Source organism: Carlito syrichta, unplaced genomic scaffold, assembly GCF_000164805.1.
Source record: "Carlito syrichta isolate Samal-C Ts95f unplaced genomic scaffold, Tarsius_syrichta-2.0.1 Scaffold312174, whole genome shotgun sequence".
Classification (NCBI taxonomy): Eukaryota; Metazoa; Chordata; class Mammalia; order Primates; family Tarsiidae; genus Carlito; species Carlito syrichta.
Window position 1 is genome coordinate 93,679 of NW_007256270.1, and position 17,930 is coordinate 111,608.

Consider the following 17,930-nt stretch of genomic DNA (forward strand, 5'->3'; position numbering starts at 1 on the left):
ATGCCAATAAATGATACATGTAGTTTACCTGTTAAGTTAGAACTAGAAACTATATTAGACATTATTATTATTCTATACAGGATGAATTTCCACAGGGAAACCTTAATGAAATAAATGCTTCTCCTTTAGGAAATGATCTTTGGTCCAGCCTAACTTATTTTTAGGAGGGTTAAGTCAGGATTTAGTAATCAGCTCTGCTAATTTAGCACTGTGTGCTGGCTTCATGCTCTTTTGCTAGAATGGATTTACCCATATGAAGAGGTTTGTTTTTTTTTTTTTTAACATTTTAGTGGTTCTTTAGAGACTAAAGAGGCAAACTAAACTGCTGGCTTCTTACTCTTTTATGTTTAAAATATCTTAAAAGGACAGAAAAGGGCAGAGAATAATATACCAAGTACCTACCACACAGAACTGTTATTTCTTTTGAAATTCAAAAATAAATGCAGCAGATCTAAGTGAAGATCTCCTGTATCACTCATCCCTGGTCCCATTCCCTTCCCTATCACCTAACAGACAACTACTTTCGTAAATTTTGCATATATCTTTTCATTTCATGTTGTATATTTTTGTGTATACCAGATGTATCATGAAACATATATATATATATATATTTTGTATGCTTACAATATTATTTGATACATATTCTGAACTCCTTTTATTCAACATGATTTTTGACATGTTGATTCATACAGCTTTAGTTCATCCTTTTTCACTGGTCTATAGTATATTATATGAATATTCCATGACTTATTATTAAAAATGCTGAACATTTTTATACAGATCATGTACACACTACTAGAAATTCTCTGGGTATATACACCTAGAAATAGAATTGTTGAGTCCTAGAGAATGTACGTTTTCAGTTTTGATAGTTTATTTCCAAAATAGTGATACCAATTTATATATCCACTAACAGTTTATGAGAGTTTCGAGTTCCTGGTATCAGAGCTTTTCAGTTGTTGCCAGTCTGATAAGTACGAATATCTCATTGTTTTGATCTGGGTATTTCAAATTACCAGTGGTATCATAATTTTTTAGCCATTAAAATTGAAATTAAAAAGATCCAAAGGGATGAAATCCGAATGTATTTATCTGGCAAGTTAGGAATCAAATATAATTTCAAGTTATGCTTTATTCATTTGGCACTCTTAGAGTAAGATATTTCCAGGAAATCAAATCTTAAAATATTACTCTAATAGCTAAAAAACATTTCTTGAAGTTTGAGGTACTTTTGATGAAAATCTGTCTACAGTTTGTTATACTTTCCTGCTTTATGAAATTCAGGCTAAATTTAATTCAGTTCTCAGAGGGAACATTAGAATTTTTTAAAACTCACTAATGCCTTCAGGTTCTATTGAAATATGAGATGTCTGTTTATATACCAGATAGTCTAAAAGGTCCTCCTCATACTTTAATAGTTGTTTTTCTCTTACAGTCTTGCCTCCTGAAGTATTTTCAGTGAGTTTTCCCACCTTTTAAAACTAAAAAATCAGCTTATGTAAAGAATACATGCTTATTGTAGAATATTTTATCTTTTCTCCTTTTAATTTGCTATCTTTCTCTATTCAGAATTCTGAAGAATATACGGATCACTTTTTCTTGGATGAGATAGTGTATGGAGTGTGGTCACATTTTGCCTTCATGTAGTAGTCCTTCCATTCCCCTCTGAGTGTACACCAGTGTTCACGTTGAAACTGTTGGGAATCAGACCTGCAGGGTGTTCCTTGCATTAGCCAACATAAAAAGAGACACAAACAGTCTCTTAAAGAATGAATACATTTTAACTCAACAATGTTTAAATTGCTGTGTTACTGGGGAGATAATCAGCCATAAGATTACTCATATCTTAGAAGGTCTAAGAAAATTGGCCAGATACAAATGGCACAAACACCATGCTGGTTGGGCAGTATAAATACCATGTGACCATTGATAATCTTCAGAGGTTTTAAGTTTTTTGTTTTTGGAAAATTGTGGTTGTTCCTAAGTTTGTTATTGCCTTAAAATTCGTTAATACAAGTTTAACTTTTAAAAAAATTCTCATTTCAGTGTGACAGAATTAGGCAAGAACGAGATGAAGCTGTTAAAAAACTGGAGGAATTTCAGAAAAGTACGTAACCATTTCAGTGGAATTATTATAACACATATAACTTTGGGGATTATGTGAGTAACAGATACCCTGTTTAGTTGCTTATGCCCTTGTCTTAAAACCAAGAAAGCAAGAATTGTCTTCCCATTTGCCCCCCAAATGCCTAGATATTACTATAAGTTTTAAAGAAATGGAATAAGCATTATTTTTTTGTGAGGATGTTATAAAAGTTTGTACTTGCTATAAAAAATTGCTATGCAGAAAATTTACAGTAAAGGGGAATAAAAATGACTTGTTATCTTGACTCCTTGAGAAAAAACAGTGCTAATATTCTATAGTCTATCCTTCTTGGTCTTTTATTTGTATAATATATGTATCTACAAAAATGTGGTCATGTTTTATTATTTTTCTTTTGTTTTCCTATTTCATTTTTTTCCTTCACAGCAATCATGTTTTGTACTCAGTTTTGCAGCCTGCTTTTTTCAGTAAGCAATATTGTGTTCATTTTTGCATATCAGTAGAGACATACATCAGTTTTAATTGTTGTCCTTAACATTCCATTATATGATAGTACCATAATTTATTTAAATATTCCCTCACTGATAGATTATTACTGATTTTTAATTGTTACAAATAATGCCATGGCAAGTATTCTCATATATATATCTTTATATTGATCTTGAGTAGTTCTTGAGGTTAATTCATAGGAAATGAATTATACTAGAGATCTACTATAAAGAATGGTGCCTATAGCTAACAATGTATGAGTATACTTAAATTTTACTAAGAGAGTAGATCTTTTGTGAAGTGTTCTTACTACAAAAAAAAAAAAGTGAATAAAGAGGGCAGAAGGAAACTTTGGAAGGTGATGGATATGCTATGGACTTGATAGTGGTGATGGTTTCATAGGTGTATACTTATCCTCCAGACTCATCTAGTTGTATACATTGAATATGTACAGCTTTTTACATACCACTTATTCCTCAACAAAGTGGTTTAAAAACAGTAAAAAGGAAATATGGGTTTATAGACATTTTTAAGAGTTTGAATGTTATGCCCTCTTACCAAGGAAAGTTATATTCTCACAAAAGCTATAACAATCTACTAAATTTTTGCTATGTTTTCTTCATGTGATGTAAATCTATTATTACTTTATCCCCTAAGATAGAACATGGCTGATCGGGCTCAGAAAGATCAGATGGAAATATATCATGAGCAAAAGCGTCAGACCATAGCAGGGAAAGTGACTCCCGCCCTTGGAAGCAAGGCCTTTCTCCATCATTCTGAAGTTACCATATCAGTCAGGCTATTTGATTATATTGTAAAGTGTTGACTTGGTAGCTACATTTTATTCTTATTGAAGATTTTAAAAGTCATAAAAATGCAGCATGATAGTTGAATTCCAATAGCAAGTTCATTTCAGCATTTGACTATAACAAAGAAAATCTAAGGAGAACCTTGTTGATATTACCTATCTTTGGAGGCCAGTATGCTATGATAGAATGTATGAATTGCAGAATTGAGAATGTATGAATTGCAGTCACAAGGGACTTTGTCCTTCTCTAATGCAGAATTATACAATGTGCTTATGCCAAGTGACATCTGAAAGAGTTAGACTACTGGCATTGTTATCAAGTAATGTGCTTGAATTATTGATAGTAGATTAGCATACTATGTGCAGCAGGAATAGTTCAAGTTTCTTATGGTTGGACTTAATAAAATGTTTTGTTCCAGGTAGATAGTAGGGTTTTGCTTCCTGCATTATGCAAAAATGGTAGCAATTTTCCATAACACCAACCTTTAGAGTGGCATGTAAATTGTACTCTCATCTACCATTTCTCTTTTCATTTTCTTTATCTCTTCCTCTAGAGACATTTGATCATTTAAAAAATTTATATTTTTCCTGATAAACCTGAAAGGTTTACTTGAAAGTGTAGTACAACAATCACTGTTGTGTTCATTTAGTTTTTAAGTGTGCTTGATTAATTTAATGTTTGGATGGCAGGAAAACAGAATGCTAACTTTTCACCCATTTCTCAAAAGAAGAGAAAATGGAGACTAAGAAAGTTTTCTATATTTGTTAAAAAGTTATGTCTGAGATAAATGATTCATGGCTTTTGAACAGAGGGTAGAATTTCGGATGTGGAAGGGAATGAAGCCATATTTTATCATCAGTGAAGAGCACCATTTGGTTTTAATTCATATAGCCTTGAGCAAGTTTCTACATTAGCAAAATTGGGATAAAATGACCCAGCTTCATAGGCTGTCTGAGGATAAAGTGAGATAATCTATATAAACAAAGTACTTAGTACCTGGCATATAGAAAGTGCTCAATAAATGTTAGTTGCTGCTACCACATCTCATCTACAAAGCCTTCTAGTGCATGACTGCCCTTCAGGATTAGGAGTTCATATCATTTACTTTTAGGAAGTTAGTTCCTGGATACCACTCTCCCCGTTGGGATAGCTATAGGGAAAGTTTCCGTTGAAACCTAAAATCCCTGTGATGTTTACCTACTAGGCCCAGCTCTTGAAGTGTATGAAGAGGAACTGTATAAGGCTCAGGAAAAGCTTTGGTAGCAATAGGGCTCTGTTCTTCCTAGCTTAGCATGCTTCTCCCAGTGTAAATATTTTTTTGTCCATATTTTCATGCCACTCATGACTCTCTACCAGCTTTTTCTGAACTTTCCTCCTAGTCTTTCTACACTACACAAAGAACACCACCACATAGCAAAGCCAAGTTCCCTAGAAAGCTTCCTGTGAAAGAAGTAACCAAAGTCTTTTTATGTCTTGTAGGCCACAACATTAGATCTTTTACCTTAGATCTTTTTGTTTTAGGGCACATCAGTTTTCCTGTATATGTGTCAACTTTCATGGCTGTTTACTTACCACATGAAAACCTTTAAAAATATTCTGATATTGGAGAAGAATTTGTGATATATTTACCATGTGATATTCTGCATCTAAAATGAGTATATACTATACAAGGTGACTCCCTGTATAATGAATTAGAAAGGACCATAGAAAATGGAGTCGCCTAGAAATAGGTTTATCTGGGCTTTACCAGTTAGAACTCTGGGATTGGAATATGTTACTTAACTTCTCTGAGCCTCAGTGTTCTCAGATATAAAATTGCTATGATAATTCCTACTTTATAGGATTGTTGTGAGGATTCATGAGGAAACACAAGTAAAGGGTTTTGCGTGAGGGTGGACACATAGTCAAACTCAATAAATAGGGGTGGTAATAGTTTCCTAAGCCATTCCATATTACAGAGAACATTATTGTAAAAGAGTATTCACTGATGAACTCAGACCTGATATCTTTTTTCAGTCCTTCAAACAAACATAAACATGAATACCTACTTTGTACTTAGCATTGTGCTAGTTGCAAGAGAATCAGACATACACAAAACAAGATCCTTGCTCTAATGCTCATAGTTAATAGAAGACAAAATCAAGTAGGAGAAAAAAACCAGTTACCCTACACTGTGATATGTACTTAAGATGGCAAGTATGTAAGAGTGTTGTTATGTCATAGATGAAGAGAGACACACTTTGCTAATTCAACTAGGCTGATAGGAACACTAGTTGATGTACTTGTAGGCCATTCTTCTGAGTTCTGAGGGTCATTAATTTTTTAATGAAAAATTTCAGTTACACAATAGTGAGAACATAATGAACTCCCACGTTCCAGTTATCCTGCTTCACTAGTGATCAGCTCACAGTCTTCCTTCATCTATATACCCACGCACTGCCTTGAATTGTAATGAAACGAACTCCAGCCATCATGTCATTTTAATATTTATTGACTGTAAGTATTTCAGTATGTATTTCTAAAAGATTAGGGTTCTTTTTAAAGATATAATGTAACTGCAGTATTAGGGACACCTTATTAAAAGTTTATCTTTTTTAAACCTCATATTATCCAAATATACAAATGTTATAGGTGTAGTGGTCATAGATTGTAGATATTATGAGACAAGCTCAAATTAAGGACCATAAGGCAAGTCATTCAATGAACAGTAAAAGAATAAAACAACTTTTATTCTTTGAAAGGTGAAAATTATATATAAAACAATATCTGTTTTGCATCATGAGAACTGACTTTTGGCTTTGGAAATAGGGTCATGCTTTTTAAAGATATAAATACCCTTTGAAATATTCTTTCCTTATGAACCTAGAAAGCTAATAAGTAGGTTTCTATGCTACCAATTTTGCACTGGAAGAATTTTTTTAAATAAAAATAAAAGCTCGATTTAAAAATTTCTACTGTTCTCCCTTTGAGAAGCAAGAACCCCACCTGATGGAGTATACCATATCAGAATTGGAGAAAATGTATGTGTATTACCCAGCTAAGTTATCAAGTTAAATCACAGGACAGCTTTTTATAAAATATTTAGGAAATAAGTGCGTGAGTGTGTGTGTGTGAGAGTGTGTGTGTATGTGTGTGCGTGTGTTTCCATTTGCTAGGCCTAAACCTTACTACTGCAGAATGATTTTTCTTACTCTTTCATGAGCAAGAATGTTAGTGAATAAAAAGTCAGATTCCTATGAAAAATGCAGAGTGTTTATGTTTTTGTTATGATAGTGGAAATACCAGATTGTGGCAGAAGATGTCAAGTAGTTAAGGCTAAAAATTCAAAGTAATATTTGATGTTGTAAAAATTGTATAGGTTTCTTTTCTCTTTCCTTCACATTTTTGAAGAACCTACCTTGTAAACACAGTGATAAAATGCCAGGAATATTAGGATTTTAAGGAAATAATAGAGCCTATTATTTAAACTACAATATAAAAGGCAATTATATTGATGAAGAGCTACATGGGCTTTGTGTGTGTGAATAAACTTGGCCTGTGTTCAGCTTCTATTTGTTCTTCTGGCATAAACACATATTGTGTGTGATTCCAGTTTAATGGGGACCCGTTTGTATGCCAAGCAGCTGCATTTTAGGACCTATTGCGTGATTTCATAGCTCTCTGAAAATTGGTTCTATTCAGAACAAGAGATAGAAGAGAAGAAGGGGGGCAGTGTGGAAGGGTGGGGGTAGCTTCAACACACAATCATTTCTTTTCAATTGGAGCCAGAAAGGTTGATGACAACATGACCATTGTGTTGTAATGATAAGACCACTAAGGCATCTGTACCTCTCATCAAGGCTTTCACACAACAGCAGATACAATTTAATTCACTGCTCTGTCAGCAGTGCTGATACCATTATGCCGTCTGTCTCCACAGTTATAATCACTGTCCTCTGAGAAATGCAGTTGAAATGATCTTGAGCAGTCAAAGAAACTCTCAATTAAGGCTGCCACTTCCAATGTGTCAGATTGTGTCTTATGCACTTGGTACAATTTTCACTTCCAATCCTGTTTATTTACAATGTCTACCAGTAATTACGCTTAACGTGTCATTTAGTGAGGGGGGCCCCTGCCAAGCCGATTGTTGGGTGCTGCTGTACCATTGAGTGGGAGTTTCTCGAAGTCAATGCCATCAGCAGCTTTTAGGCCCTGATGGGATGCAGTAGTAATGTTGATAATGCAAGTATCGTGCTCATCAAGTCATAATTAGATGCCACTCAAATGTGCCACTTGTAATAACAGTGTTGATTCATGTTTTTCTCGGTGACTGCAACTACTAATTAGTTAAGTGGTTTTTGGTTGGCCTGCATTTGCTGCAGATTATTATTACCCCTGAAAAAATGTCAAGGTTAGAGATGTTTCTGGCCATTTAGTGCTGCTTTATGAATTTGAATATTAACATAATAAGAACTTTGGACAGACTTAGGAAGTAATACATTTTTTGTATTTAATTTGGAGAGAAATTTTTTCCCCTGAGTTTAATCATAATTGCAGGTTAATTAAGCTTAAATGAAGCAAAAGTAATCTCTCTTTGTGTTATATGAGCCCAGTGCTTTTTGCCTAACTTTGTTGGGTTTCACATTTGGGTGTCCTTTGATTTTTTTTTTTTTTTTTTAAGGCAAACAAATGTCAGTAAGTAACATGTCTACACTTAAGTTTGAGATTCTGATAATTTTTGTTTATCTAGAAATATGGATGGAAGGAATTGATATATTTCTTACTTGATCTTCAAAATGTAATTCAAGTTCCAAGTTACTCTGTACCTTTAAATCTCTATTTACTTGAACTAGCTATCAAAAGATCTAAAAATTGTTATTTTTCAAGCATTGGTAAAATATCAAGTAAAATTTTATTTTTCCTCTAATCCTCCTGTCTATGATGCAAGAAGCAATTTATTAGTTTCTTTTTTCATCACATAGTATATACATCTTATTGTTGTATTTTCTGCCCTGATATGAAATAACAATAACTACTTTGTAGCTAATAAAGACTAATATTGCAATATTTCACTGAGCAGCTGCCACGTTGTTTTTTCAGTCATAAGATCAATTTAAGATTCACTTCTTTGTAAAAGTCTTTATTAATTAATTTTCCTTATTAGATCCTTGTGTTATATCCTGCCACTTCTCTTTATTTATGAAAGATTCTTTTGTTTAAATTGACAGATATGTCTTCAGATATGTATTTAACTACATAGAATATAAACCTGTAAAAAATCTACATAGCTTTCTTAAAATGTGTGCAGTAACAGTGAGGCTTCAAATATTAGCTAAGATTTAATCAGGACAGCTTCTCAAAAACTTTTTCAATGATAGCAAAAGGTCTGGCTAGCTGAAGAATTGAAGTATTCTTAGTCATGGGGCAATGCGTGGGCTTCTGGAATAGCTGACTAATCTTTGTATGCTGAAACTTTTTTTCCTTCATTCCTAGTTTCTCACATGGTTATAGAGGAAGTTAATTTCATGCAGAACCATCTTGAAATAGAGAAGACTTGTCGAGAAAGTGCTGAAGCTTTGGCAACAAAGGTAAGACAGTTCAAATGAAGGAATTTTAACGGAGCTTTTTTATTTCAACCTGCATTTCTAAGCAGTGGCTTCTATTCTTTTTGTTTTTCTTGTTCTCTAACCATTGTCTCCTCCAATGAGGAGGAAAATGTTGTTAAGATCTCAGGAGCCCGGAATATGATTATGTAAATATTCACCTTAATACAAAGCTTATGTAGTTGTTAAAGGATCGTTTGTATGTGTGTATTTCAGCATTTATGCTTTTTGCCTGTGAGAAATGGTCCCAGAGTAGTCTGTTGGGCTGAACTTTCCAAATGTCTGTGCGTTTGGTTAAAATGCTAACCAAGTTTAAAACTAACCTGGTGTGATACAAAAGAGCAATGAATGTTTCATGTTTGAATCAGATGGAAAAGTCAGCCTCAAGCCTTACATTTCAGGTGATTATTTGTGAAAGCAAAGCAAGGGCATGCTAAAGGTGACTTCCAGTGCTCCACTGATTGCTTCTAGCTGATGAATTTACCAAGTGTGTAATTTTCTATATTCTATCTCATCAGAAGTACATTATTATTAAAGAATGTTTTTATCTCTGTCTTATGTATTTTGGGTTGGGTAAATGCATCTGAACCACTTCATCAGAAAATGGATTATAGCAATTTTCAACCAAATTTCATTAGTAATGCTGGTTGTGTTTCTTTTCCCTCCCCTCCGTCACCTACCTCTAAAAATCTCTTTGAATATGACTGAAATCCTACTACCAATAAATAAATAAATAGGTAAATTTATTTAATTTGTATGCATTAGCAGTGTGCTTGCTAGAGGTATTTGCTTAATTGTTTGCATAACGACACTGCATCAGAATTCATAAGATAGAACCTAAGAACATAAATTTGTGTATGTAACTTCTTTCCTGTTATTCGTCTGAAGAAAATGTAGCAATACACTTTGAAGACAATGATAACATGGGTGCTTTCACATCATTTTTACCCTGCTACACATCCCTTGGTTGCTAGTTCACCTGTCCATACTATTGTGTGAATTCTCTTTTCATTTATTTCTTTTTTGGAACAATTAGAGAGATATATATGGAGCCTACTAGCTGCCCCAAGTCTTCTAGTGTCAGAATTCTCTCTGTATTTTGTCTTGTTACTAACAGGTATTACTGTTGCAATAGTATTTCCAAAGTGAGGATGCTGGCTGCCTCTCAGGATTGGCAGAGTTTATGGAAAACAGTGGTTTGGGGGGAAGTATATTCAAGTTTTGTATCTGGTTATGTCATTTTAGGCATATGTGACTTTAGACAAGTTCTGTCCTCTGGGTTGCAGTGTCTCATCTTAAATGACAGGATGGACTAGATTTAGGACTGGAGTTAATCATTCATCTATATTGGCTCCCTTTAAAAAAGAACTTTATCCTCCCTCTTCTTTTATTTAACACATAACTTTGGACAAGATAATCTACCCCCTGAACTGCATTTATCTTGCCCCAAACACCAGGATGAACTGTGCTTGGCTTCTTCATAATACTCCACACCTACTGACTCTAGGGGTGTGGCCCAGGCATGTGTATATGAAAAAGCTTCCAGGTGATTGTTACATTCATCCCTGGTTGTGCCTCTCTGTGTTACCTAATTTCTAAGGTAATTTTTACAATTTAGTCGTAGATCCTAACAATAGGATCTTTAACTTACCCTGTTTGTCACACATTCTTTACGAAGTCTTTTTGAAAATAAACATATAATTTGTTTTTGAAGATTCAACATGAACTCATGGGGTATGGAATAGAAAACCCCACACCGAAAAATGAATTCAATCAAACTCTATAGATGTTTCACATTGAATGTGAACTGTACTATTCCTTTGAATGCAAAATTTGGAAGCTTCGTTATTTGTATAACCAATCAATGACAATAGTATTTTCTGGTTTAATTACTGTTAAATATTTAAAGGCTACATTTTCGGAACAACAAGGTTTCTTATTTTTCTAAATCTTTGCCATCAACTTAATGACAAATGCATGGAATGTTTAATTTTCTATCTTTTTTCTTTGTTTTTTTGATTTGGAGTCTCACTCTGTCGCCCAGACGGGAGTGCAGTGGCCACTCTTGGCCACCGCAGCCTCGACCTGCTGGGCTCCGGCGATCCTTCCTTCTCAGCCGTCCGAGTAGCTGGAACTATAGGCGCGCGCTACCACGCCCGGCTAATTTTTGATTTATTGTAGAGATGAGGTCTCGCCAAGTTGCCAAAGCGGGTCTCGAACCCGCGGGCTCAGGCAACCCACTCACCTCAGCCTTCCAAAGGCTCAGGATTACAGGCTGAGCCACCGAGGCCGGCTTGGAATGTTTAATTTTCATGATGCAGTTTAACCTCATAATTTTCTTAAAAGCAAGTGTGGATACTATGCTTTACCAAAATGTGTAGTTTAAACTGATAAATGTAGACCAATTATTTAAGTCATATGATCAAATGCCATTAAACTTGCTTGTATCTTTAAATATTTATTAAGCTGTGCCCAATATAAAAACTCTATTTAAATTTGAAAATAGTAGTAGGTTCTGTTATGTAGGATTATGTAGGATTATGTAGGATCATTATGTAGGATTATGAAAGATTTATTTTTGCCTTGTGATGTAGAAAGGTTCCAAACAAATAAACAAACAAAACAAATGAACAAAAAAGAAGGATTCTAAACAATAAGTAGCATGTAATCAACTTATAACTTGATTAATAACTTCAGTGGAATTGTTTGGCCAAAATTTGGGATTTAAGAATTCTCAAAAATGTCCATTAGTATGTACCTACTACCTCATGTATATAAATCTTATATATTTCTTTCCAAATATGAAAACAATGTTTCAGGGAAGATTTATGAAATATTTTGATTGACTTTTTTCTTAAGCTAGTGACTTTGTTAAATAGAGTAATTATATTATAGACAGGTTTGTAGCTGGTGGATGTTGGTGCCTGACTTGATAGAGGCATTAAACTCTTTTGAGGACAGAGCTATTAACTATCAGGTTATCGAGTATTATTGTAATGGTGGTCTGGGAAATTATATATTAAACACTAGACGGTAAAATTTAGTATTTTCAAGAGCATCCTTGAGGAAGAAAAAATTGTATAGATGAATACTTCGGTTGAAGAAAACTAGCTGATAAATGATTTCCAAAGAATAATTAGATACATAAACGAAACCTCTTTTCTTACTATTAATAGCTAACACTTACTGAAGTTTTACTATATGGCAGTTACTATATTAAACTGTTACATGTAATATCTCATTTAATTTTCATATTGTGGGATAGAGACTATTTCAGTCCTCAGTTTACTGATGAGAAACTGAAGCACAGAAAGATTGTTAGTTGCAGAGGCAGAGACAACATTTTATTGCAGAGCTGGCTTATATACTAAAACATTGCATTAGTCTGTATCAACAGCTCTCAGTGTTGATGTACATTAGAGTCACCTGGAAAGCTCTGAAAACGTACTGTGCTGGGTTCTACTGCCCAAGGTTTTGGTATGGTATAGGACCGAAGCATTGGGATTTTTAAAAAGCTCTCTGGATATTCTGGTGTACAAAGTTAAAAATCATTAGCTTAAATATTAGGAGACAGAATTATAAATTAAGTCTGAGTTTTTTCACTTTTTTGTTAAATTGGTATTTTCTTCTGACATTCAGAAAAGAGGGGATACTTTAAGAAATGAAAAGAAGAATCCTTGAGTTTCGAATGCCATGTTGTAGCATTTGTGGTTTAAAAAATGCACAATGGTGTTTACCTAAATTTTCTATGTTAAGGAAGAGGTATTGAGAAATTATGGACCTCATCTCTTAACCCTCATCCTCTAATGTAATATGGGGAGGTGGAAGCTGAAACTGTAGACTGGGAGAGGGGATAACAGGCTGTCTCTCATTCTTTGAATAGAGCTCACCAGTCTTTTTCCCAGGCAGAATTCATAGAAGATTTCATAATCATTTCTAAGAGAGTCTTCCTGATTTCCCAGAGATCAGAGAAACCGCTTGCGCTCCAGACCATACCACTTAGCATATATTTAGGTTCCTTGTTTTTGAGGTAAGAATAAGATCTCCCAGATTAAAGTGGGCTGAGCTTTCCCTGTGAAAAACTCAGAGGATTCCTAATTATGATCACAAATGAAAGGGCAAAGCCAGACATTATAGTATTATATTAAATGTCTTATTCTGGCATCTGTTGTACTGTGGAGAAGGATAGTTAGCTTTCTAATGAATTATGTTAATTTATTTCCAATATTAGTTATTAAATTCAGAGCTTGTCACGGCCAGTGGCTCTAGTAAAGAACATGTGTTTGCATTTCTTTTTCCTTTTCTTTTTTTTAAGTTTTAAAACAAAGCTTATTAGAGAAAGAAGAGAGGAAAGAAAGGGAGACATGCCAGAGCTGGCAAGGGCAAACAAAAATCACCTGAGTTTGGTTTTTTTTTTTTGGAGTCAGAGTCTCACTCCGTCACCCAGGCTGGAGTGCAATGGCTTGCTCACGGCCACTCCAGTGTGTTGACCTGCTGGGCTCAGGTGATTCTTCCTCCTCAACCTTCCAAGTAGCCAGAACTACAGGCATGCACCATCATGCCCGGCTAATTTTTTTATTTATTGGAACTGAGATCTCGCCAAGCTGTCCAGGCTGTTCTTGAACCCGTGCTCAGGCAATCCTCTCACTTTGGTTTCCCAAAGTGCTGGGATTACAGGCTTGAGCCGTGTTTGTATTTCTGTAGCTTACATTTTATACTAGGGAAGATATTTATTTGAACACTTTGTGCTTAATAAAAGAAGACCTTTTACTTTTTAGTCTTGGGATGATAAAACACAGGCAAAACCATATTTTCCTTCCGTGGACATTGGACCAAGGTAGTTGATAGTTGAGTGACTAAAGCTGAAAACTTACTCATTTCTATATCAGGGAATAATGCATGCATTAACAAATTAGGATTCCTTCTGTCTTCTATCAATGAAAACTTTTTATAGATAATGGAAGCATATCTTGAACTTTCTTCTGTTGTGTCTTATTAGTACACATCTTGAATTAGTTTAATCAAGAAAAGAAAAAATTAGGAATTTGTTAGAGAGGAATATTGTAGAATTTCATAAAATCCACGAGCCAGAAGCAATTTGAGAATGAACTGGAGTTTGGGACTGAATCCTTGTGGGAAAACATTTCTCCATTGTTTTTCTCTACCTGTCTTTACACATCAGCTTCATTTTTAGTTTTATTGTAGTCTACCTTCCTCAGTTCAGTAGTGGAATGGGATTACCAGTGGTTTATGTACATACAAACACAAGGAAAGAAATCTCTCTGTTCCAGCCTCCAAATTTCTGGAGAAGGAATCTGATTGACCAACCTTGGGTCAAGTGCCTAATCTCTGGGCTAATTAACTGTGGCCAAAATGATGGAATAAAGGGTTGTTCCCATAGAAATGATATGGAAGGATGGAGAAAGTGGCAATGTCCAGAAAATAGGGGATGCTAGGCAAGCAGATATTTAGAAGAGACTCACAGCACAGTATCAAACAGAAAATTTGCTTGACATAAGTTGCCTTAATTAAGACTATTAATGGCTATAAATAAATCAAAATGTTATTAAATCCCTACCGGTGTTTTGTCCTACTTCCCTGTATTCCTCATCCTTTATAACTAGCATTTCCACTTGCTGCTGACTGTAACCCAGGCATCAGGTCTTGCCTAAATAAATGAATTTAATATTAAAAAGTATAAGTAAAACCTTATTTAATGAATCTGCTAATTGTATGTCCTGCTGTGAATGTTAATGAATATGTAAGACAAAAATATACTTAATTTGTCTATTGTTTAAAAATTCAAGATACTCCTTTGGCTGCTGTTAAAATAACTATTTTTATATTTTGTCTTAGCTAAATAAAGAAAATAAAACATTGAAAAGAATTAGCATGTTATACATGGCCAAGCTGGGACCAGATGTAATAACTGAAGAGATAAACATTGATGATGAAGATTCAGCTACAGACACAGAGGGTGCCTCTGAGACTTGCGTCTCAGTACAATGTCAGAAGCAAATCAAAGGTAGAACTCTGTTTTTAATTACTGAGCATATTTTTTACTCCATTTAGAACAGTGCTTCTCAGTCCTGATGGCATGTTAGATTCAAGTGGGAACTTTTAATAGTACTGATGCCTGGGTCCTGCCCTTTTAATTTCTGATTTAATTGGTCCATGGTATAACCTGTTTGAAAATTACCATATAGTATATAACATTTGTGCTTTATGAGTTGCTTTCTTGCTTGAGATTAGATACTTTTGAAAGTGTTGTATCAATGGAAATAATTAAAATATAATCTTAAGAATATGAACTATATGCTAAGGTATTTTGTTAAATGAAAGAAAGAATGGATAAAAATATATTTAGACAACCCTCTCATTTTGTTTGGTTCTCTGTTGGAATGTTTGGGGATGATTCCTCTCCAAATTGCTTAGTCTCTGCTCTCTAAGAACTTCCCGCTGCATTCTGGAAAGGAACTATAAAATATTCAGAAAAAAGTGTGTTGATCAACAAGTAATGCTAGAAGACAAGATCATATGATACAGTTATTAAATGCACATTAATTTCATTCATACACGTTTATGTTAAAGATGTAAGAAAACGGTTTTTGACTCAATAACTATTAGAACATTTTAAGTTATACTAACTAATGTGTATTACATGCCAAAAGTAATACTCACTAGTTTGTTTGACAGATACAATTTCAGTTGGAAATATAAAGAAGGAAGGATATTACAGATGCCATCTTTACCCAACTCTTCAAGCCCTCGACCTAAGACAAAGTAAAATTTATGTTGATAGAGAGGGAGAGGAAATTTAAAGGGTTCCCTTTTGTTCATTATTCTTCCTTCTGTTCTGTCTTGAGCAGCGTGGTCTCATGTTCGTCCTTTTGGATAAGCCAGCCAGTGGAGAATGTGAATTAGAAATAAATCTCTGAGAACTTTATCTGGCTGGGTTCATGGAACAAGTGTGATTTAATTTACAAATAACTATGTAGCAGATTTCTTACCCTGAAAAAAAGTAATAAATTAAAAGCAGTTAAAAACTAAGTGACAAAACAGTGGGCCTGGGTATAAGTTTAAGTAGTTTGTGCTAATCCATGTATGTTTTTAAACATTTGAGTGGTAGAAGTAACTTTAACACCAGAAACTTTTGTACTTAAAGTTGCTAGTATTTTCATGCTAGTAACACATTTTTTTCATTAAGTTTCAATGATAAAAAAATAAGACCTAAAAAACCCAAACAACTCTGGAGAGGAAATTACTAGAATTAACCCTTCTTTCAAATAGTTATAGTTTGTCAGTTCAAATAATGTTTAAGGGCTATAAATTGGCAGTAAGAATTTTTTTTCAAATCAAAATCTCTAAATTTATTAACTGCCCGATTATTTATATTGTGACAAGAGCCCATGGCCATTATGAAATAAAAAAGGAATTGGTGCAATGCCTTAATTTGTTTTACTGAAAGCTTAATATTTTTTTACTTCCAAAATGCCAGATAGTTTTCTAGAATGCGGGTTTGATAGAATGCAAAGAAAACATGATTTGTTACATTTAATGTAGTGAGGTTGCCTGATTTAAAATTATTAATAACCATGGTTACATAGGAGGAGTCCACACAATTAAGATTCCCATTGTCCTTTGGTTCTTCGTTTTTGTTGTGATTGGACTGGCATTTTCAATTCTTTTGATTAGATTGATACCTTCTTTTACGATTAAGTTTATATCTATTTTTTCTTTAAAAATACAGAACTTCGAGATCAAATTATATCTGTTCAGGAGGAAAAGAAGAAATTAGCCATTGAGTTGGAAAATCTCAAGAGCAAACTTGTAGAAGTAATTGAAGAAGTATGTATCTTAGACCTGAAAGGCAAGGATTTTAGTGTTTTCAGGGTGTTTTGGGATTGCCTAAGTTAAAAATTTGCTGTTCAAAGCTAATTTCTGACATGAGAACCATGTACCAATTTTAATTTTCTTTTCTTCCCTCCTATTTCAGAAATACAAAAAGGTATAGAAAATAAAATTATAAACATTCATGTACCCACTACCTAACTTAATAAATAAAACACTACAATAGCATGGACTTGTTCTTTGTTGTTCCCTCATTTTTTCACTCTGTGAGGCAAATTTCAGGTCTTATACTTTATTGTATGAAGAAGGAAGAGCATGCTTTGTTTTCCCAATGGATGGCTGGCTCAGTGAGGAAGGACTGTAAATGATTTGTGTGTTTTCTGGGTGATCTTTAGCCAGATTTTAGCATTATTATGAATCGTTTTCGTTGAAAATGAAATGAATGAATGACTAGAATACTGTCAATTTAGGGACCTGTGCCAGTGCCAATTGGAATATGTAAATAAGGTCTGTACAAAATGTACATCCTCACTTAAATAGCTATCCCTGAAGCTTTAAAGAAGAGCTTTAATACAAGCCTTAACACAGTGAAGCCAATTTCTGCTTTAAATTGTAACTTCATGTTGAAAGTTGAACAGCAATTTGACTATCACACATTGCCATATGTCATGTTTTACAATTTTGGGTGTTTTCTCCCCTCAAAATCTCACATTTTTAGGTAAATAAAGTTAAACAAGAAAAGACTGTTTTAAATTCAGAAGTTCTTGAACAGAGAAAAGTCTTAGAAAAATGCAATAGAGGTATGTCTTTCCAGTCTTTTTTTCTTGGACACATATGTAATTTGTTTTGTTTATATATATTTTGTGTCATTTTACACCTGTGCCTAAAGAGTCTTGTAAACAAAACCTTCTCCTACATTGTGTTTTCTCTAGCAACAAGTCTCTCTCATTTTTTTTATTACTTAACTTAGAGTCTGGGGACATCTATAAGTGATTTCACTTAAGGAGCTAGGAACCCACTCATTTGGAAACTTTAAACTTACAGCTGCCCTACATATGTCCTGGAACCATGGCCATTTTTACTGTCCCCCTCAGC

At 34.1% G+C, this 17,930-nt stretch overlaps 1 protein-coding gene across 5 annotated transcripts in view; it reads left to right on the forward strand.

Moving 5' to 3' along the window:
* Positions 1-17,930, forward strand: part of SHTN1 (shootin 1) — a 106,835-nt gene that overhangs the window by 31,723 nt on the left and 57,182 nt on the right. For all 5 annotated transcript variants that reach the window (XM_021718402.1, XM_008069669.1, XM_008069671.1 and 2 more), the window contains 5 exons: positions 2,047-2,107; positions 8,875-8,969; positions 14,841-15,009; positions 16,735-16,832; positions 17,554-17,635. In XM_021718402.1, the coding sequence (XP_021574077.1) occupies positions 8,883-8,969; positions 14,841-15,009; positions 16,735-16,832; positions 17,554-17,635 (436 nt within the window). In that variant the 5' untranslated portion in view covers positions 2,047-2,107; positions 8,875-8,882. The remainder of the gene's footprint in view (positions 1-2,046; positions 2,108-8,874; positions 8,970-14,840; positions 15,010-16,734; positions 16,833-17,553; positions 17,636-17,930) is intronic.